General features: G+C 51.2%; 9 protein-coding genes across 9 annotated transcripts; 6 read left to right on the plus strand and 3 right to left on the minus strand.

The window, feature by feature from the left end:
• Positions 1-728: 728 nt before the first annotated feature.
• On the plus strand, positions 729-3,455 carry AFUA_1G06071 (LMBR1 domain-containing protein). Its single transcript, XM_001481660.2, has 2 exons — positions 729-1,377; positions 1,451-3,455. The coding sequence occupies exons 1-2, from the start codon at positions 1,070-1,072 to the stop codon at positions 3,186-3,188; spliced, it is 2,046 nt and encodes a 681-aa protein (XP_001481710.1). The 5' UTR covers positions 729-1,069; the 3' UTR covers positions 3,189-3,455.
• Positions 3,456-3,562: 107 nt separating this feature from the next.
• On the plus strand, positions 3,563-5,379 carry AFUA_1G06080 (BAG family molecular chaperone regulator). Its single transcript, XM_001481661.2, has one exon. The coding sequence runs from the start codon at positions 3,735-3,737 to the stop codon at positions 4,914-4,916; it is 1,182 nt and encodes a 393-aa protein (XP_001481711.1). The 5' UTR covers positions 3,563-3,734; the 3' UTR covers positions 4,917-5,379.
• Positions 5,380-5,389: 10 nt separating this feature from the next.
• AFUA_1G06090 (uncharacterized protein) lies at positions 5,390-8,734 on the plus strand. The gene is made up of 2 exons (XM_745265.2): positions 5,390-6,559; positions 6,686-8,734. Exons 1-2 carry the CDS (start codon positions 6,440-6,442, stop codon positions 8,243-8,245), a joined length of 1,680 nt encoding a protein of 559 aa, XP_750358.2. The 5' UTR covers positions 5,390-6,439; the 3' UTR covers positions 8,246-8,734.
• Positions 8,735-9,044: 310 nt separating this feature from the next.
• On the plus strand, positions 9,045-9,518 carry AFUA_1G06100 (glutaredoxin; the record flags this gene model as incomplete). The annotated part of the gene is made up of 3 exons (XM_745266.1): positions 9,045-9,096; positions 9,174-9,272; positions 9,361-9,518. The coding sequence occupies 3 exons, from the start codon at positions 9,045-9,047 to the stop codon at positions 9,516-9,518; spliced, it is 309 nt and encodes a 102-aa protein (XP_750359.1).
• A 142-nt stretch (positions 9,519-9,660) lies between these two features.
• On the minus strand, positions 9,661-10,950 carry AFUA_1G06110 (chalcone isomerase domain-containing protein; the record flags this gene model as incomplete). Its single annotated transcript, XM_745267.1, has 1 exon — positions 9,661-10,950. The coding sequence occupies one exon, from the start codon at positions 10,948-10,950 to the stop codon at positions 9,661-9,663; it is 1,290 nt and encodes a 429-aa protein (XP_750360.1).
• Positions 10,951-11,241: 291 nt separating this feature from the next.
• Positions 11,242-12,660, minus strand: AFUA_1G06120 (BRcat and Rcat domain-containing protein; the record flags this gene model as incomplete). The annotated part of the gene is made up of 1 exon (XM_745268.1): positions 11,242-12,660. One exon carries the CDS (start codon positions 12,658-12,660, stop codon positions 11,242-11,244), a length of 1,419 nt encoding a protein of 472 aa, XP_750361.1.
• Positions 12,661-12,783: 123 nt separating this feature from the next.
• Positions 12,784-15,310, minus strand: AFUA_1G06130 (putative alpha-L-rhamnosidase B; the record flags this gene model as incomplete). Its single annotated transcript, XM_745269.2, has 3 exons — positions 12,784-14,048; positions 14,095-14,366; positions 14,420-15,310. The coding sequence occupies 3 exons, from the start codon at positions 15,308-15,310 to the stop codon at positions 13,160-13,162; spliced, it is 2,052 nt and encodes a 683-aa protein (XP_750362.1). The 3' UTR covers positions 12,784-13,159.
• An 893-nt stretch (positions 15,311-16,203) lies between these two features.
• AFUA_1G06140 (putative extracellular exo-polygalacturonase) lies at positions 16,204-17,753 on the plus strand (the record flags this gene model as incomplete). The annotated part of the gene is made up of 5 exons (XM_745270.1): positions 16,204-16,473; positions 16,532-16,892; positions 16,942-17,170; positions 17,222-17,322; positions 17,464-17,753. 5 exons carry the CDS (start codon positions 16,204-16,206, stop codon positions 17,751-17,753), a joined length of 1,251 nt encoding a protein of 416 aa, XP_750363.1.
• A 124-nt stretch (positions 17,754-17,877) lies between these two features.
• Positions 17,878-20,262, plus strand: AFUA_1G06150 (putative L-serine dehydratase; the record flags this gene model as incomplete). Its single annotated transcript, XM_745271.2, has 3 exons — positions 17,878-17,900; positions 18,004-18,366; positions 18,426-20,262. 3 exons carry the CDS (start codon positions 17,878-17,880, stop codon positions 19,375-19,377), a joined length of 1,338 nt encoding a protein of 445 aa, XP_750364.1. The 3' UTR covers positions 19,378-20,262.
• Between the last annotated feature and the right edge of the window lie 432 nt (positions 20,263-20,694).

Genomic DNA, 20,694 nt, shown 5'->3' on the forward strand with positions numbered 1-20,694 from the left:
CAAGCAGGATGGTCATTATATAACTATGGGAGTACGGTCCTAAGGTAGCTCTCGCATTTGTCAAAGAATTAATTCTTACAATAGGTGCTCTTGACTGGCTAAATATTGACGCAAGGTCCTGAAACTAGACTCCAGAGTCCAGACAACGTACCTGGTAGATAGGCACTGCTACCTGGATATGCTCCGTGCCTACCACCAGGGAAAATTGGTCCCTAGGTATTATTCACTAAGTTTCGCTGAAATGCTCGTTATTGTTACGAATATTATTACCATTGTTATTATGAGGGAGTTCCCCTTTGGCTTGAGAGAATCCAGACGGATTATCAGTCCAACGACTTGTACCTTACTACGGAGTTCTGTATGTACCTTATCCTAGACCCCACCAAGGCCTCTAGACCAGGAAATACCTCTCTATTTAAGACAAGAGTACCAATTAGAGCCGACAACAATAAGTGAGATCGGTTCATAATGACACATAATGAAACATCTCTTATTTGCTTGGACTTCACGGCAATATATCAGAGTACAGAGAATTACTGCAGACTCCAGAGTGCAGGGTAAGCATGCCGGGGTGCTTGGACCCACTCACTCTGCCCTGTGCCTAACAGGAGATGGAAGCCTTCTGTCTTCTTAATTCGGCGCCCCTGGTCAGGCCACATCACGTGATGAATACTGTCGTCACCTCCCGTTTTAGACTCTCAGCAGCAACGACAGTTCCCTTTTCCGTTGGGGCCTGTATACGTACTTCGATGATGATGATCAAAGAGATCCACTAGATAGTTTGGATCACCGGATCACTGGACATCTAAATTTCGACGTATTTGGGTCGCTCAACTCATCCATCTGCTTCTCCTCATTTTATGTTTCTACCACTTATGGTCCGGGCTTTCTCTTCTATCATCTTTTCGGTCTTTTCCAGACAGTCCTACAGGCCCTCCGCTCGATAGTCTCTCCTTTACTGTCACGTTCCTTGCATTTTTCCCCGTCATGATCATCTAATTTGGGACACCTAAAGCCCTATTATTTGTCTCGTCTGTTTCCCCGGTGGCCCCCCCCTCCCCTAAGCGCCATGTTCATATTCTCCGCAGCTCCAGTCCCGGTCGGGTCCAGTATTTTCTTTGCACTGGCCCTGCTCGCCATCTCCGTTTCGGTGTTATTGCTGCTTCGACGTTTCCTTACCCTGCGAGCCACTCCGGCATACCTCTCTGTCCCCGTCTTCCTGGCTCTTGCGCTTCCCGCCAGCGTAGTACTTCTAGTCCCGATTGATCTTGCGTCAAGTTCTCGTGACGGAGGCGGACCAAAGGCGATATGGCTTCCGGATCGTTTAATCCTGGTAGCATGGCGGATCACCTATTGGCTAATTTTCGTCCTGACCTGGTTTGTACCACTTGTGGTTCTGCTGACCTTCTCGTCGCAGAAGTGCTGACCATCGGTAATCGGTTTCCTGCAGGGCTATCCTCCCGCTGCTAGGAGAATATATCGATTCGGGCTATCGTGATACCAAAAGCCGCATTCTGTATTCGCTGCGCTCGAACGCTCGCTACCAGCTGATCGTTTTGTGCTGTGCGTTTGTCGGTTTGATCTACATTTCCATTCAGAATGGCTTCCGGTTCGCGTCGATCAAGGCGCTCGTCATGGCCTTGGCCTATGTATGGGGTCTTGTACTTGCAATTTATGCGATGGGTCATGGCCTGGTTTCCATACCTCGTACGCTATTCCGCAACGCCAACGTCAGTGGCAGGCTACGCAGAGTCCAGGCCCATGCACCTCGACTGCACGACCGACTTATGGATGCCATCAATGATCTCGAGAGTCTCGAGTCACAAGTCACTCAGTTGCAGCAGCGGAAAACTGGAACCGCTCGAGATTTTCAGGATTGGATTGAAGAATTGGCAGAGACATCCAGCCCCATTGAGTCACGATCTGCTATTCTGGAACCCTCCAATGCGCAAGGCACCGTTCCTCCGGTCATCACAGAACGCTACATGGCCGATCTGACCCGACGCCTACAGCGCGCTCGTCACCAGAAGGCCCGCTTTGTCGATGAATGGGATCGTCTGGTTCTGCTCGCGGCCGACTTGCAAGCAATTATCGACTCTTCCGCATCTCGAAAACTGGACTTTGGCCAATCGCCCCGGCGTTCGACTTCTTTGCCACACATCAAATTTTTGACCCCCTACATGCGGTATCACCTGTATGTCAACATCATTCCCAGTCTGCGGCTCGTTCTGGGTGCGCTTTGTGCCATCGCGTCCGCCTGTATCATCTGGTCTGAATTGGTCAAATCCTTGGCTCCTCGCTTGTCCGTCGTGACACTCTCCATCGTCTCGTATCATAAAGATCCAAAACCGGTGGATTTTGGAAGGCAGCTGGCCGCTTCCGCCTGGTTGCTGTACATGTGCGCTGCTGCTCTGGGGGGTGTCAATGATGCCAAGGTCTGGGGCAATCGTGCCCTAGTTCGCCGAAACACTTACGGGGAGAGCGCGTGTTGGTACGCTAGCCTAGTCGCCAGGCTTACCGTTCCAATTGCTTACAACTTCCTGACGTTCCTGCCGCTGAGTGTACGACAAAACACCATCTTCTATCATTTCCTCGGTCGGCTCATTGATCTCACGCCACTAGGAAAAGGATTTGATTATTTCTTTCCGGTCTTTATCCTACTACCCGTCTTTGCCACTCTCTTCAACCTCTACGGGAGGATCAAGAATGTATGCGGCTTAGGTCTGATTGAAGAGGATGACAATGAGTTGGAGAGTAACCCCAGCGGCTATGGGCTAGGCGGTTGGAGAGAAGGGCGCGAACTCATTGATCGAGAACTGAACGGTCTCGGATCTTTAGCGCCGTCCTCCCGAATTGGGCAATCGACCTGGCGGTCGAGCCGTAACACCGATACTTCAGGATTAAGATCCTCCAGAACACCTCGGGCCGACAGTGCTCGACCAACTCGGCCCCCCAGGGGTCCTCCCGCATCCTCGGCCGTCTTACAAGACGAGGCGTATGAGGAGAATTTCTTCCAGTCTTTTGCGCATCGGGTCAGAAATACCTTTGAAACTGCAACCAAGCCCCATTGGATTCAGGGCGAACCGTTCCGCCTTCCGAGATGGATGAGCAATGATAGAGCCCAAGGAAGTAATGGTCTCACAAGATTGTTTGGCGGGCGCCCAGCTGACGGTGGGGTGAGACTTTAGTGGCTGTGTACGCTGCTCTGTGTATTTTGTACAGTATCCTGCATGGCGAGGCGTCTGGCTGATCACATATTTCTTTTGGTGTATAATATGTATATCTCTTTTAGCCATCAATAGCTCGTGGAAATGAAGCTGGAGTGCGATACGTTCGTCCATTCATCTGACTGAATGTGGATATATATCCACGCGTTGTGCCCAGCGTTGGCACCTGGGCAGGACTTGACATACACACCCCATATTCAGCATATAGACCAGGCATCTTTATTGAACGTCGATCTTGCTGTCCGCCTGAGAACTGTACTACGAGAAGTCGCTAGACCATTTTAAGATGGCCTTAAGCTCTGTTGCCTCCAAGCTTGTAGTCTACATGCTGTTGTGGGCTGTAGGCGGCAGGCAGAATTGACCACCACTAGTCCACGGAGTACTCCGTAGCGCTCCACCGTATGATTTGCCCACTGCTGACCAAATCTTAACCAAACAGGCCCCAGCTTCCATGACCTCACATCCTTCAATGACACTTTTCTTCGCTTCTCGCTGGACGCTCGATCCATGAACCTCCACCCATTACACATTACTCAGTCCTCCGTGGGCGAGAGGTGTGCTTCATATATCACAGCGATCAGTGATACACTTGCCCAACGAATCATTTCGCCTCTTCTGTCCTCCAAAGCATCATCTTCCCTGCGCACTTTAAACCTTCAACCCGACTGGGCCCTCGCTCCTGCAGATCCTCCTACTGCCGCTCTCACCGTCTTCGCCTGTGCGATTGCACTCGTCGCCATGAGCTGGCGATTCAGCGATCTCTGGCGCCGCTCCCCCTATCCGGCTGCCAAGACCACGCCGACGCATATCAGCGACGGCGACTACACCTACCTCACGCCGGAGGATATCGTGGACCGGCCGTCGGGTTACGCGGGTGCGGAGGAAGACGAGCCAGATACCCTTCTTCTCAAGCATCGCAAGAATACCTACGCCTTGCATTTCCCCGCGTACGCCATCAATGACGGGGCGCTCAGCGTGGGCGAGTTGAGGCGCCGGGCGGCGGAGGTCACGCGCACACCTAACCCGGCGCGCATCAAATTACTCTACAAGGGGAAGTTGTTGGATGATGACTCGGTGCCGTGCCGGGCTGAGGGCCTCAAGCAGCAGTCGGAAGTACTGTGTGTTGTTTCGGAGGTGCAGCCTGGTGAGAGCACCCCCAGTGAAGGCTCGGAGGCGGAGGCGGGGGCGGAAAAAGCCGATGAGGCTCCCCGTCTAGACGAGGTGCAGAGCGGCGGGGAGCGAAGGAAGAGAAACCGGAATAGAAACAAGAAGAAGAAGGGCAAGGGCCGGATTAAGACTGCTGATGCGGCTGCTGATGATGCGGACGGGCTTGCTCCGCCGGCGGAACCCCCGCGACCGTCCTCTGCAGGGGGCTCGTCATCGTTACCGGCGCCGTCTCCTAACCTGAAAGTCTTACGCACCCCGCTCGAGCAAGCCAATGCGTTGATCACATACCTGCGGACGGAGCTACTGCCCCTCTGCGAGGCGTATGTCGCTCATCCACCTACTGATCCCAAGGCACGCGATTTCGAGCACAAGAAGCTGAGTGAAACGATCCTGGCACAGGTCATTCTCAAAGCGGACGGAATCGAGCCGGACGGTGATGAGATTGCTCGGAATGCGCGTAAAGCTCTGGTCAAGGAGGCGCAGGCGGCTCTCAACAGACTAGACCAAGCTGCAAGGGAGTGAGTTGCACCTGGGGAAGTTGATTGATTTTTGAACACTGTATATCTGGGACTTGCATTACTTGAACGTATGTATTTGGCACGTGTGTTTCCAGGTCTGGCTATCGACAGAAGAAGGAATAGAATTGCTCTTGATCAAGACAAGATACAGAGGGAGCGGGTATCTCTGAAACTTCCGTCGCTTGATGTTTACAGGATTATGGACATCAGGTCGTGTCCAATGCACATACTTGTACTTGGAAATTTGCATTGAGATGGCGTCTGAGGGTTGATGTCTTGGGATTGTTTCTAGAGACTGATGAGATGGCTCTTGACAGAAAGATGGCAGATGGCAGTTGATTGCTGAAGAGACAAAAGAACCGAGAACATAATTGATTAGCCAAGAATACATGCTTCAACCAAGAAGCCTGGAATAGTACCTTAGAAGGCGCACTAAATTAAAACGGTTTAAGGCTCCCAGATCTGGACTCCTGATGATGCTACCTATCGACTGTCTGTCATCCATGCACCAGTTGAGCTGCTTCGAGCTAAACCTTCATCAGCCCCGTGCCGTGTCTCTCTATCTCCAATCTCTTTCTTATTACTACTATTGTGCTTTTCCTCTTTCTCTTTTTACTCCGTACTCCGGACTCTTGTGATCTCTCCTCTCCTTTCTCCTTGGCTCTGGTGCTGTCGATCACAACCCTCGCCCTGATTTTATTCTACTTTTTTTCCACTTCAGTTATTCCCTTCACCCTTTAATAATAATGCATTTTGCTGCTTATTTCTGAATTTAACTAATCTTGCAACAGCGTGGAGCTCTCTTACGTCGGCGCCACCGTCTAGCCCAGATCCTGTGCATCCACTCCTTTTCATCCTTTTCCTTCTTCCCCCTCTTCTATCTTCGCATCTCGTCCTCGTCCTACGACGGGTCTCGTCCCCTCATACCGTCGTCGCTAATCTAATTTCATTTCTCTCATTCTACCCTTGCCGTTATATCCCACTTTCGCTTGGTATCTTTGACAGTTCATACCGAAACCGCCCGGCCTTTCTAAACGGGAAGACGCATTGTCCAATCCACGGTACCGAGTCCGCCGGTTCCCTTTAAACTACCAACACCAGCTGCGGAACAAGTGTTGAAATCCCCGGCTCGAGCGGAGGAATTGAACCAAAGAAAATATCCTGCTGCTGTGTTCTTTTCTGGCTCTATTTACGTTTTACTGTTTTCGGGCGGCCTTTCCTCTTATCCGGCCTTCTCCCTAGCTTCCACCCCCTGACACCGAATCAATCCATTTGCGAACGACCACGAACGCTGTGCAACTCGTCTCATAAAGCCTCGTCGGTTGAAACAATATATTTCGTCGATTGACCGCGACCGGTCGGCGCCCGTGCCGTGCCCCTGGGATGGCCTGATTGAGGGGGAGATTGCTGGAATTCGGTCTGCGGTTGACAAAGACCCCACCATACCTGCACCCCTCGAATTATACACCGGGTTCCAGCTGGTCTGACCTATTCTTGACGCCTACCTATCTATTTTGTTAATCTTTGATGGCTGCTGAAATGGCGGGGGCAACCACCGCAACGTACTCTGCAGATGTTTGGACCTCGCCCGGTAGCGTAGACGCCAGTCACCCACCATGGGACTTTGCTGCTCCCACGAGACAGAATGTAAGTGTTTGCATCTTTGTCGGGTGTTGTACCTCGTTTTTGGGCTTTGATGGTGTTGGCTGGGGCATCGCATCTGACATGCCATCATCTGCCGGGACAATGGCTGATTATTTCTTTTTCTGATAGAGTAACGCTCGTCCCAAGTCACGGTCTCGTGACTCTGGTCACAGAAGATCCCGAGACAAGGGCTCCAGAAGCTCGTCCCTATCCAGGCATGCCTACTCACAAGAGGCAAACTTCCTAGCATCGAGGGGAAGGCGCGAGCATAGCCCAAAGCGACACGAAAGTGAGCCTGGGTTTCCGCGAGACCTGCACGGACATGAAGCCGCGAATCGGGGCGGGAGCAAGGCGCGAGATTCCGAACACAATGGACCTCACAAGGGTAGTGATAAGAATGATTGGGTGGGACAGCACCTGGATGAAATAGACAGTGCGCATTGGATCCATCGCGATAAGCTGGCCCGTATTGAAAGCGAGGAGCTGCAACAGGCGGCGTATCTTTTTCACCGTCGTGCTGGCCTGGAGAATGGCAAGGCGAGCCGGGCGAGAAACCACGACTTCGACAACAGCGGGTTCAGTGGGTTGGTAGGCGCACCGACGGCATCAGAGTCTATGGAGCCATGGCCCAACCTCCGCGACGAGCAGCACAAGCATGCCAGCTCTCCGATTCCCTTTGACGGTGATGACACTGGAGACGTGACGGAAGAGGAGCGCCGAGGTTGGGATCTTCGTAGACCAGAGGAGATTGCTGCCGACGAGGTGACAGATAGCACATCGAGTATGTATCGTAACCCGGGGCTTCGAAAAAGTTCGTCTCGGATACCCATATCGACGGCCAGCCCGGCACCTATTTCTCCCGAGCATCTGGGACGCGAGTTTCCCATGCAGCGTGCGCGGACGCTCACAAACGGCGAGGAGGAAATCTTCTTGTTTGGAAAGCCACGCAGAGCCAGCGAGCCAATCGCGGTGGAAGGGTCTGACTCCTCTGCCACTCCATCAGCAGGCAGCCGACCAAACAGTCGCGGCATCCAGCCCAACCAAAGTTCTTCGGCCAAAAGGGGACCAGCGAGCAAAGGTTCTGCCACCCGAAAACCTTCTGCTCCTCCCAGCAATACCCGGAAAACGTCACGGAATCGGACCGTTTCAACCAACTCCCAGCGCCCTACCACCCGATCAGGCGAGCCCCGTCCACCGCAGCCGATCAATCGACCCGAGGGGGATCCTCCTTGGTTGGCGACCATGTATAAACCCGACCCTCGACTCCCTCCCGACCAGCAGATCCTTCCTACGCATGCACGAAGAATGCAGCAGGAACAATGGGAGAAGGAGGGCCGCACACCTACAACGTACGATCGGGAATTTGCACCCTTGGCTATCGGGCCTGACGATCGACCTCAGCTGCCCAGCAAGGCGGAAGGCACAGAGAAAGTGGAGAATACGCCAGAAAAGACTGAAGAGCAATCACTCTCACAGGGACAAGCAGAGAAGACCGACCATCTCCTCGCGTCACCAAAGAGTCCCACATCAAGACCGAGTTCCAGTACAGGATACAGCCCCATGCCTAAGCTGCAGGAGATGCCGGCCGCTGCCCAGGTGGGATTGACGCCAAAATGGAACCCTCCAGTGGTGACTGCGCAACCTCCACCCCCGAAGGAGAAGGGATGCGGATGTTGCATCGTTATGTGATTCGAACAATTCAGTCATTCCCAGCACAGTTTAATTGGAAGATACCTCAGTCTGACCTCTTTTTGCATTTTGTCTCCTGTTTCTCTCGCTAGTTCATTCAGCGCCAGGGTGGCCGACGGTGTTGTGTGTTGCTCCGAGCTGTTCGAGGTTTCTGTTTCTCTTCGCCCCCCTTCGTCTTTTCCAATTCGCATGTGAGCGACTACAATTCCGTACGCACACCTGCTACATCCTAGGCGAGAGTCCCATCACTTGATGATTTCAATATGCATACCTTCCTTCAATTTTCCTTGTTCAAAACTTGGTCTGGACCGATCACCTGCATACCCCGCTGATTTGTTGTTTCGTTCCCGCCGTTTCATTTTCATACTTCAGCGACATCATTTCATTTCTTATCCGATCTATATCCAAATTAGTCATGCTGACATCGACTACCCCTGTCGAACGTGGTCATAGCTAAATTACGAATCGTACAAAGCATTCACTCTACGCAATGTAATCAACAAATGTAGACAGACGATGATCTCATTTCGGCCAAACACATACTTTCACACTGAAGTGAGCGAGCAACGCACACACAACGCTTAATAAGCATTCGCCATCCGATAACATCATCGGGAGCGGAAATCTCACCCGCCTTCGCCAGCCCCAAACCGAAATATAAGGTAAAATCCCACGCGCCTCCCGTCACCGCTATCACCATCTTACCTTCTTTTCGTTTTCGCTCCTCGACAAGTTGCCCACCATAGCGTCCATATTCACCCGTCTGTTCGGCTCCTTCGCCGGCCCCTCCCCAGCAGCCATGTCGGCCGCAAAGACCAAAGCTCAGAATCTGATCAACGAGAATGCCGTTGGTGCGTCCCCCTTCACCTCCCTCCCCTTTCCCCTGTTACTCAAAACTTGCGACAAAAGCTGATGAATGAGTAAAAAGTGGTCTTCTCGAAATCCTACTGCCCCTACTGCAATGCCAGCAAGAAGACGCTCAAGGACCTAGGTGCCAAGTTTTATGCTCTGGAGTTGGATGAGATTGGTTTGTTTCCTCCCTCAATCTTCCTGCTGAAATGGAAATGAAAAGAGGTGTGCTGACGTGTGTGGTGATGATGATGATGATGATGTAGACGACGGAAGAGAGATTCAGAATGCGCTGTATGAAATGACGCAGCAGCGGACTGTGCCGAATATCTTTATCGGGCAGAAGCACATTGGTGGGAACTCGGAGTTGCAGGCCAAGTCTGCGCAGTTGCCGGCTTTGTTGAAGGAGGCAGGTGCGTTGTAGATTGGTGGCTATAGATACGTATGCTTAGAATCTAGTCTACACTAAATCAAGCGGTGTTCTTTCTGCGCGTGATTATTAACAGTTTGAGTTTCTGATTTGAGATTGAATAGTCTAGTATACAAAGTACAGTAGAAGAAAAGAATCAAACAACCTTCAGAGTTACGGTTCCAACCGGTCTTTCCACAATCCCCATGACCCCATCCACCACACTTTGGCGCGCTCCCTCGCTGGAGACCGTCTTCCCGGCCAGGTAATTCAACCACACCAGCCGACTGATGCGCTCGTCAGCCACCCGACCAAGGAAGCGCATCGGCTTCGCGGGATCAGGATGGAACAGCGCATTCAGCTCCCCGCGGGCATTCCGTACCAGAAGCAAGGTCTGCCCCTTGGGGACACTCTTCCGCTGCCCACCCCCAAACAGACTCTTGAATTCATTCATCGCAGCCCCAAACGACTCATCCTCGAACTCGCTGGGAGCGCCTGCGCCGCCCTCCTTGGCCTTTGCATTAGCCTTTTGCGCTCGCGCCGTGACGCCCCGCACCCAGCCGTCCCGCAGATGCAAGAAGTCCGTGTTGCGCGTCGGCACGATCCGGAATGCCGTGCGCAGCCCATCCTGCTTGAGGATCTGGGTCCAAGCGGCCTCGCCCATCTCCGGATCCAGAAGCAGCTCCTTCAGCCCTTGCCGCTCGGTCGAGACCAGCGACGTAGCCGACGTAGCTCCCGGAGTATCGCTGATCACGCTGTCCCGCCCGGGCGGGTTCACTGCCGTGCGGAGCAGCCGCTGCTGCAGTTCCGAAATATCCGCCTTGGCCACGTACAGGCCGACCACGTACACCTGGATCTGGAGGAAGGAGACGGTGCGGATCCCCAGGCCCAGGAGCTGGTATTCGTCTTCTTCCACGCCAGGACCCGCGGGAAGGTCTTCTCCAGACTTGAGGGAGGGGTCGTCGATGGATCTGGGGAGTCGGATCGTGCTGGGGAAGTGAGGGACGGTGCTCGTGCCGGTGGCGACCTGCTCGACACCGTCTTGTCCTTGGATGCGGATCACCGACGGGCTACTTGGGAAGCCGTCTGGACCGTCCAGCTTTAGCGCTCCGTTGTCCGCATTGTTGTTGTTCGCTGACTTTGTCTCCTCAAGCTGAGAAAGACCAAACAGGTCCATTTTGATGACTCCATACATGGCTACGGCACAGGCAGCGATGCCAGCCGCAGACAGAGTCATCGACCGCCGGTATTGTGCGATCTCTGCCTCGCGTGTGCGCGCATTTCCTGACGATCGAAGCGGGTTCTTCGCAGTGGTTCGGAGGGGGCGGACGGTCGAGAGAAAACGGCCGGTGGAGGGTAGGTAATTCGATTGGAGATATTGGCGCCGGAGACACCGGCCACAAGTACGCCAGGGCAAAGATCCTTGTATCGAAGATGTTGCTGCCATTTTGTTGATAATTGAGGTGGAGACCGAGGTATGACGAATGGCATCATCGAGGCCATGGGGTGACGGCGGAGATCAGTGCAAGGATACACGTGATCTTCACTGCCCTGAAAGACAGCTCTTCAATTGAAATGCGCATACAACTCATATAGAACTATCGATCTTTCAATTCCTATCAAAGAAATTACTCGTACAGAAAGACAATTCATAGATACATGCGCAGCCTCTAAACAAGGTCATACAGTTTACCCAGAATTTCCCTCCGAGCTGATAGTTATTGCTGGCTATCGCATATCAAAACTCAAAATTCCCGTAACCAGCGCGACATGGACCACAGAGTCTGAACTTACAATTTCTGCATAAGTACATCTGTGCATCAGAGCGCTCAACAACAGTCATTGATGCAATCAGCTGTGCAGTGGGTGAAGTGTCTTCGGATTGGATCTGTTCCCAGAGGGAACCCGGGATCAAGGTCTCTCTGGGAAAGATCCTGCGCCAGCAGTTTTCGCATTCGTACTCATACTCAGAGTTCTCGACTTCGGAATTATCAATTATCATGGCAAAATCGTGATTGCAGTCAAAAGGATCCAGCCTTGAGCCATCAGGTTCGGTCCCGAAGATGTCCGAATCCTCCTCCCAGTCAGACCTAGCGTCAAGGTCGACATCGCTACCGGCCTCAGCAGCAAAGTGATTGTGCTCGACAGGTCTAGCGAGCGGCATTTCAGGCGCTTGATTCTTGTTGTCATCATCCTCGTACGCTGCCTGGTCGTTTTGCTCATCGTCTGTCTCATCTGGATCAGATATCCAGCCACCATAACGACTCCAATAAGCCTCATCATCAGAGTCACCCTCAGCGTCCTCGTCCTCGTCCTCCTCTTCTTTAGCCTCTCCCTCGTCAACCTGAGTGGCAATCTCCTCAGCATTGTCCTCATGAACATCTATCTCGGCCTCCCGCCCCTTGTCACAAATATTCGCTTTGCAGACCTCGATAGCCCGGCAACAATACCAGCACCATTGTGCACCGCAACGGCACTGCATGTGACGACAGCCAAGCATCCTTCGGACTGCAGCACGGCACTTGGGGCATCGTTTAATTCCCAGGTTTTGCAAAGTCTGCGCCAATTCAGGGTCGATATCCGACGCCTGACAAGTCGAGCCGTGGTGGTACAGTTTCTTGCATTTCCAACATACCTGAGCAAAGCACTTCGGGCAGAGCACGGGGAATGAGATGTACAACGGGCTTACTGGAAGAGACGGTGTAGCCCCACTGGCTGCCAACTGCCTATAAAAGCCGCTGGAAGCCACAAGATTCTTCCATTGTTGCTGTATGTAGCTGGGGGGAATGAAGCCGGAGCAGGTGGAAACGGGGCAATAGCAGCGGTTGACTGTTCTCCACTCCTCAAATTTCAACTTGTACAAGGCGATCTCCTCATCAGAAAGATGTCTGCGTGCAACAGCCAGCGGAATGGGCTGGCAGCAGCGGGGCGGCATCTGGGCTTCATCCTTGCAAGCCATCAGGAAAATTTGTCGGATGCACTCTGTGCAGCAATAACAACCGCATTCTTTGCAAGGTCGTACTTGTTCACCTTCAATATCCTCGCTGCAGTAAGCACAAGGACGTATCACTACTGGTTCTTCTGCTGGTGCTTCTGCCGGCGCCTCCGGGGCGGGCTCGTCTATGGACATCCGATCGAAGCCATAGATAGCTTCCATGGCTGAGATTTACGCTGGAGGAGAGCGAAAAGTAAGACGGCAAAGCTACGCGAATAGGATCCTTTGTCAGACATAACCATGATGTGCGTACTGGGCTGGGATAAGGTACCTGACTGACCCTCGGAGTAAACTCTTTGCTTCAATTCGGACCGCGAAATCTCCGGATAAGAAAAGGAAAGGAGGCAATGAAAGAGAGAGTGACAAGAGAAAAGGAAACATAAACAAAAAGAGGGGAAGGACAAACACAACGCATCACGACGACTAATCAAAGACCCGCGAGGGGTTCATGGTTGACGTGATATGGCTCCCTGCTAAGCTGAACCTTCCTATTTTATCAAGGCGAGAGGTTGAACATCATGGCGGCCAGAGACTTCGGGATAGGGGCACCCCCTTTGTCTACAAGTATTACGACAGCTATACAAAGTTATAGTCAGAAAACTTCATATTATGTGCATCCCATAGCGTAGTGCACTAAACAACACTATCCCCCTACATATCACTATCTAACAAGGACATAGTGTGATCCTCCTCCTGTCATCGTGATGGTTACGGTTTCATTCTCATATATCAACCCCCTTTTGATGTCGTGTCCATCAATCGTGATGGAAGGTTTCTTTAGACTTGTCACATATGGCAACGTGAGGGTTCCCCTTGTCCCTTGAGGAACTGAGAATTGCAGCGTGTATCCCTTTGGGTTTCTCTTCCAGGACGCCTTGTACTTCCCCAGTAATGTTGTAAATCCGGCCTCGGCAGACTTGAGATCTCCAAATTGCGGCGCAATTTTCCAAGTCAACCCTCCCCGCGATGTAATGGAAAGACCAACGATGTAGTTTGTCAGGGCAGACGTCGGCCCTGCGGACCACCCATGTGCATGCGAGACATAGGAGGCATCGTATGAGTAACCGCGACTAGATCTGTAGCCAAAGGTGCCGTTGGCGAGGTATCCCTCGATGACAGTGCTCTCTGTGCCATTGGGATTGTTGAAATACCACCCCCAGCTTCGCCGAATGAGCTCGAGCGCTCTGGTGGGCTGGCCAGCGGCAAAATGACCTTGGATCTCAAACGACGAAATGAATGGAGAGATATTCTTGGGAAGCTCTGGCGCAACGGCACCGATGGGGGTCCAATTATCTGTCAGCCTCTCGGAAATACTTGCTGCGCGTGTCTCGTTGACAATGCCGAAAAGCAATGCCATGCTATTTGCGTCCTGGGGATGAAGACTCGTGGCTGTCGCATTGTCATTGAACGCTCCATATGCATCGTCCCAGCAGTATTGATTAATAGCCGTCTTGAGATTCTCTGCTCTAGTGTTCCACGTGTGTGAGAGAGAATGCGTGCTCTCTGCCCACTCAGCCAGCTGTGCTCCCGTCTTCAGAGTATGGTATAATCTACTGTGGTTAGATAGTACCAACTGAGACGACCTGAGTCACTCACATCATCTGCGCTTCTGAGTTGTTATATCCCTGTTGCCATCGAGCCCAATCTCGTGTCCCAGTGACGATCAGTAACCCCGACTTTTCATCCACCTTTCCATAGATGAAGTCCATGGCAGCTTGATATTTCTCCCAATTGGTTAAAAGGAAGTCGGTATCATTGGAGAATAGCACGTAATTGTAGGTTCCGATCATCGTCCACATATGGTAGGTATCCGAGTTCTTTTGACTGAGTGGTGGCCCCGATTCGTCGAAAGCACCTGTCGTTGTATTCTATTTCAATTCAGCTCGAAGCTTCGTGCTTGGAATCTGGTGGTAGTGCTTACTTGCGTGTTGTACATGATCTGGAGAGCATTCTTAACACTCTCCAAATCGCCTGTACTGACAAATACAGACGGAACAGCAATTCCCATGTCACCGGGCCAAACTGCGCGGTCTCTTTTAGCCCCGTCGACAATGATGGTATCACCAGGGCCCAAAGTTGCATTATTGGCCCATCCATTATGCATCATAGGGACTTGACGACCAGTGTTGACTGGGACAGAGTTGGTTTGCAGGGTATAGGCGCCGCTGTACCAGATTCGATTGAGCAGCTCGTCGTTCGAGTGGAAGTAGCCCTGGTAGGCTCGCAAATTTGACCACGTCGGCTGGAAGCTAATTTCCAAGCTCACGTCCTCGATCTGAACCTTGGCAGATTCATTCGTGACCAGGAAAACTGTCATGTATCGGAACCCCCCACGCAAGGCTTCGTCCGGCATTGTATACGAGCCCTTTCCAGCCTGAGTGAAGTTTGCGTATAGTGCCCCATCAGGACCCTTGAATGCGCCGTTGGACGAATCTGACCACTCGCCTATCCAGTTCTTGGCCTCTGTAAACGCTATTCCTAACGCTCCACTACCTGAGGAGGTATAATTCAGAGTGACGATACCGCCGACTTCGATGCCAAAGTCGAATATGACAAGTGACCCATTGCCATGGAGAGTGGCCGGCATCGCTTGTGCATAAGCTGAGCTCAGGCTCAAGTCGGTGATGGACAGAACCTTCTTAGGACGAACGGTCCTTGAAGAAGGCGCATAAATGCCCCGTTCCCATGGCCCTTCGAACGCACTGTCTTTTGGCCCTGAACAAGTCGTGTTCCTCCAGCATGTTTGTGCCAGAACGACGGGAAATAGAGCTAGAAGGCTCAGAACCACATTAAAAAAGTGCAAGCTCGTCATGTCATAGAATATGGCCTTCAGACCAGTAAATCGAGAATAGAACTCGGCATGGATAAAATGAAATGTAGTGTCATATAGTGCTTATGGCTACATATATCCCACTGTTGGAGACCAGGTCCACTCGGGTTATATTCTCCCAAGAAGCCAAAGAGGGGTTGTTTCTAAGTCCTGCGTAGATGATCTGCTTCTATTGGGTTTTGCCGAACATATTGGGTCGTTCAACACTTGTTTGTTAGCCCGAAGGGAACTCCCACAGTCGCCGCAGCTGACAGGGCAGGCCAATGCTGGAAGAATTGGCCACCAGCAGTATCATGCTGTTATAGACTTGGCCTACAAGAAGCTTCCAATGAATGGATACAGTTAGCCAAGTGTGCTACCCCGGATGCCAAGTATGCTTGCTGACTTTGGAACCCCAACGTGAGACGCGAACCTGACTTTCTTTGGATGCGAGGATCGAGTCGAACAGTGATTCGTGATGCAAGAAGAACAGGCTGAGGAGCAAAAATGAAAGTGTTGACATCTATTGCCTATTGGCGGGAAATATCCCGCAAGACCAGATGCATCGCTATACCAGCATGAGTTAGTGACTGACATAGAGAGGACAGGAACAACATTCTTCCCAGGTCATGGCATCTCAGGTACTACTATTTCCTTCGACTCTCCCCGCAGTTACATATGCGCATGTTGTCCTTAGCTTCGGTCTGTGAGTTTCCTAGAGTAAGTATTGGCAGATTCGGTGGAATAATGACCGAAATCCTGATTTAGTAATGTCGATCACATTGCACACTGGAAATGATGAAGCCAATAGAACAAGTATAAAAACGAGATGCCAAGAAGGGGATGTGCTGCTACAGACATGAGCAGAGACCGATACGTGTGCTTAGTCTCATGCAATGCGGCCTTCGATAATCTCCCTCGTCGCTCTCTCACTTTTTCTCGGGCTGGCGTACGCTGGCGGCGTTGAAGAGGACAAACGAGACAATGTCTGTACCGTCAAAGCAAATGGAAAGCAGAAGGATGATGTGCCAAACCTTCTTAGGGCTTTCAATGAATGCGGAAATGGAGGCACAATCATCTTTCCTGAAGATCAGTCATATTGGATTGGGGCGAGACTTAATCCTGTTCTGAATGATGTCTCAGTGCAATGGAGAGGAAAGTGGACAGTAGGTCCTCCTGCTCTTTGCCTCTAATCAGGCGACTGATATAACTCTCGTGATGCAGTTCTCGGACAATTTCGACTACTGGCGCAACAACTCCTTTCCTGTTGCCTTCCAAAACCATCGCGCGGGCTTCTTATTAGTGGACTCAACATCACCATTGATGGATACGGTACCGGAGGCATCTATGGCAACGGCAATACGTGATATACCGCAGAAAAGGGCGTCACACAACCTGGACCGATGCCGTTCTTCTTTTGGAACGTCTATGAAGTTAATGTCGGGAACTTTTGTGAAAGACCCGCCTCTCTGGAGTCTCAATATTATAAACGGCACGAACATGCGGTTCAACAGCATCTACTGTAACGCAACATCAGTAGATGCGCCGTACGGCCACAACTGGGTGCGGAATACGGATGGATTTGGTTCTTTTTCTGCAGTCAGTTGAATGTCCCCAAGTGACTCAGTTCGCAGATACCATGGATGCTGTGAACATCCAACCCACCAATTTCGTGTACCAAGGTGGGGATGACTGCATCGCCATCAAGCCTCGATCGTACAACATCGACATCGAGGATGTGACATGCGTTGGCGGAAATGGCATTGCCATTGGTAGTCTTGACCAATATCTCGAGGACTCCAACGTGGAGAATGTCCGTGTGGATAAGTTGAATGTAGCGCCTCTGCAGACGGATTACTGCCTGTGAGACAGTACGGATGATGTCGTATTATCAGATCGTACGATACAACGAAGACATGCACAACTCCGCGTATATAAAAACATGGGTCGGCTCTCTGGTGCTCCAAAGCTCATACGAAAGCGCTGGTCTCCCTCGCAGTGGAGGCTGGGGCAATGTGCGAAATCCTCTTCTCGAACTTTGAGGTCCAAGGAGCCAACGCTGGACCCTTCATAAATCAAGACAGCGGTAACAACGGTTCATATTCTGGCTCGAGTCTCATGAACGTCTCCAACATCCCCTTTGCCAACTTTTACAGGCTACACAAGCGGTGGTACCAGTGTCACATCGAAGGTCTCTTGCTCCGAGGTTCATCCTTGTTACAACATCGAATTTGACAACGTGGTCCTCTATTCTGGCAAAAATGCATCGAGTCCTAGGACAGGATCCTGTAAATATACCGCAAACGGAGGTGTCCATGGGCTGGCGGGATGTTGGCTGAGTTGGCGAGAAATAGTCGAAATCGTATCTAGTTCATTGAGGAGAAATACTGACAACATACCATCTTTGGAGTGTTACCAACGTCACAGAGAGCCATGCCGCGTATAGAATCGAATGAGAGAATAGTATTCGACATATATCATTTAGCCAAAAGGGTGCCTAGACAACTATCTCTAGCTATCAGTGGGGTCAACACAGCAGGCATATACCTGTATATGTAGTCGTATAGGATATGGGCTTGCTGAGGATATTATGGTTGGTGTTTTTAGCCAGATATGTATATCATCCCTATTATGCTAAAAATGACCCATTTAGACACCTTTTTGGTCATCATGGTTTGATGGCTGGTTGCTGACAGGTGTCATCCGAAGGGCGCACGGTGCGGTAGAACCAAAAGATCGAGCCGAAAAACCACGTATATAAGAACGACTCAGCTGCTTGATTCAAAATCAAGACATCGACAATCAACAGCAATAGATTTACTCAAATCTAGCTTTTTCTCCCTCTTCGCATATATCATCGTGTCATTTCAACTCGTCAATGGGCCTTATGACAATGCAGCAGCCGTGGATAGAAACGCCTCTGATCGAGTCTGCAGCACTATCCAAGGTAGCTGGATGGTAAGGGCATCCTACTTCCTATCTATCCAAACACTAATTGAGTGTAGCAGAATCTTTTTAAAACTTGAACTCCTCCAGCCATCTGGATCCTTCAAATCAAGGTACAACGCAACACAAAGAGGATCATCTGGATACTCCAGACAACTGACCGCCCATCCAGGGGTATCGGCAACCTAATCCGCTCTGCACTCCTCGATCCACAGAACAAGGACGAGCAACTTCATTTCTATAGCTCCTCAGGAGGTAATGCAGGCCTGGCCGCCGTAATCGCAGCCCGGGACCTAGGCTATCCCTGCACAGTCGTCGTACCATTCAGCACGAAGCCGATGATGATCAACAAATTGTGGGCGGCGGGTGCTGCAGACGTGATTCAGCACGGAGCTAGCTGGTCCGATGCAGACACCTACCTACGGAAGAACTACATCTATAATCAGGATACCCAGCACTCCTCGCGGAGAAACATCTACCTATGTCCGTATGATCATCCAGAGATCTGGAAGGGCGCTGCGACAATGGTTTCTGAGATGGTTGACCAGCTACCCCCGCGAGATCCCTCCTCAACATGCAACTTTCCAGCTGATGCGATTGTATGCAGCGTTGGTGGCGGGGGGCTGTTCAATGGAATTGTTGAAGGAGTCGACAGTTATCTGCAGTCACAGGCGATGAATGGAAAGGGAAACGCTCGACGAAATGTCAAGATCCTGGCCGCAGAGACCCACGGTGCGGATTCGCTGGCTCTTTCGCTACAACACGGGAGCCTTCAATCGCTTCCCGGTATCACCTCGCTCGCGACCTCCCTCGGCGCTGTTTGTGTCGCTGAAAAAACCTTCCAATACGCAAGCTCACCTCCCGCTGGCATTGATGTAGCAAGTGTTGTGGGTTCTGACGCCGAGGCCGCTCGGGGTGTTCTTCGTTTGGCTGATGATCTCCGGCTACAAGTTGAGCTGGCATGTGGAATATCTGTAGAGGTTGCTGTGGGAGGACGTTTAAGAAACCTCATACCGGATCTTACTCCGAACAGCCGGGTGGTCATTGTGGTTTGCGGAGGAAGCAATATCACGGCTGAGATGATAGCAGAGTATCGTCACCAACTCGAGAGTGGTTGGAATTAGACCGGTCCCCTACCCAGTGGAGGAGTGCTACCTGCCTGCCGACACTGCTAAGCTCAAGAAATTCTGATCCGCAACCTGCAGCCATCGTTATCTATGATGCCTTCGAGTGGGGACCTCAGACAACGGGCGGTATGACCCGAGACGTACCGAGTCTGAGTACGCTGTACATAAGTTATACTTAAAATAGGTAGACATCTTCTGGCGCTCCTGTTCGAGAACTAGACCTAGGGAGGTATTCATTGGGAGTCTTGAACCTTGAAGTTTGTGATGTAGGTTTTTCCTTGGACGCCTCCGCGCCGATGTCAAAAGTCTACGTTCGATGCTGGTGCTGTTTGATACTCAACTGTTATCAGGAGACTTTGCTTTAAATTTAATACAGTCGAAAAACCGCCAGAGATTATGCAGAAGCACAATGGCAAACTATTTGAAGGCCGAACCTTGCTCCTTGGCTTCTGGGGTGATCCGCCGGGTCGAGAGCCATGCCATCCTGCCAGAGCTCAGGTCCCTAAACCCGCTACACAGCCGCGGAGAGCCAGGCAAACATGTTCGTCCTGTTGACTCCCGGCCACATCCTCAAAAACGCCGTGGCCTTTATTGGTCGCCATTTCCCCGTACGCAAGAGGCCGTTGGGCGTCATTCTGCTAATCACCCAAGATGAAGCATAAGGCAAGGACCCTGTCACGAGAGAGGTAGCCAGAGTAGAGTCGGTTCTCGTTGATGCATTTAACTGATATCTTTCCCCTCATTATGCGGACTTGTAACCTAATAGAACCAAATCATTCGAATTCGAGATTAGCATAGACTTCAATGCAAAGTCACATCGCAAGCATCTCGCGACAAACTGCCATGAGTACAACAATGTCGCCTGTAAGGAAAACAATCTTGATCTCACAAGTGTACAAGGTATCTGGCCTGGTTTATAAACTGGCTTGAAACACTATAGATGGAGCGTCGCCAAATGTCCTGCTTCAAAGCATCTGCATGAGTCGCCTATCTCACAATTCTCCATGAGCGAAAGTGCTGCTTGTATTACTTGCTTGCTTTGCTTTAGGCAATTGTGGCCACATAGACTGTTGGAACGCAAGATTTAATGACTGGTTCGATGGCCTGGGTTATCGCATATCGCCCACCTTTCAATAGGTGATTTGCAAAGACGAGTGTATTCCTGAATAGAAGATGTTATTTGATACTGATCATCTTCAAGTAATAAGGGCTCGATGCATTGCGTTGCTCGGAGTACGTGTTCGCTCATTGTCCAGCTTTGACTACATAAACTCATCAGATGGTCGCAAAGGGAAGTCATAGAAAGGTTCAAGC

This window comes from Aspergillus fumigatus, chromosome 1 (genome assembly GCF_000002655.1).
Source record: "Aspergillus fumigatus Af293 chromosome 1, whole genome shotgun sequence".
In the NCBI taxonomy this organism is placed as follows: Eukaryota; Fungi; Ascomycota; class Eurotiomycetes; order Eurotiales; family Aspergillaceae; genus Aspergillus; species Aspergillus fumigatus.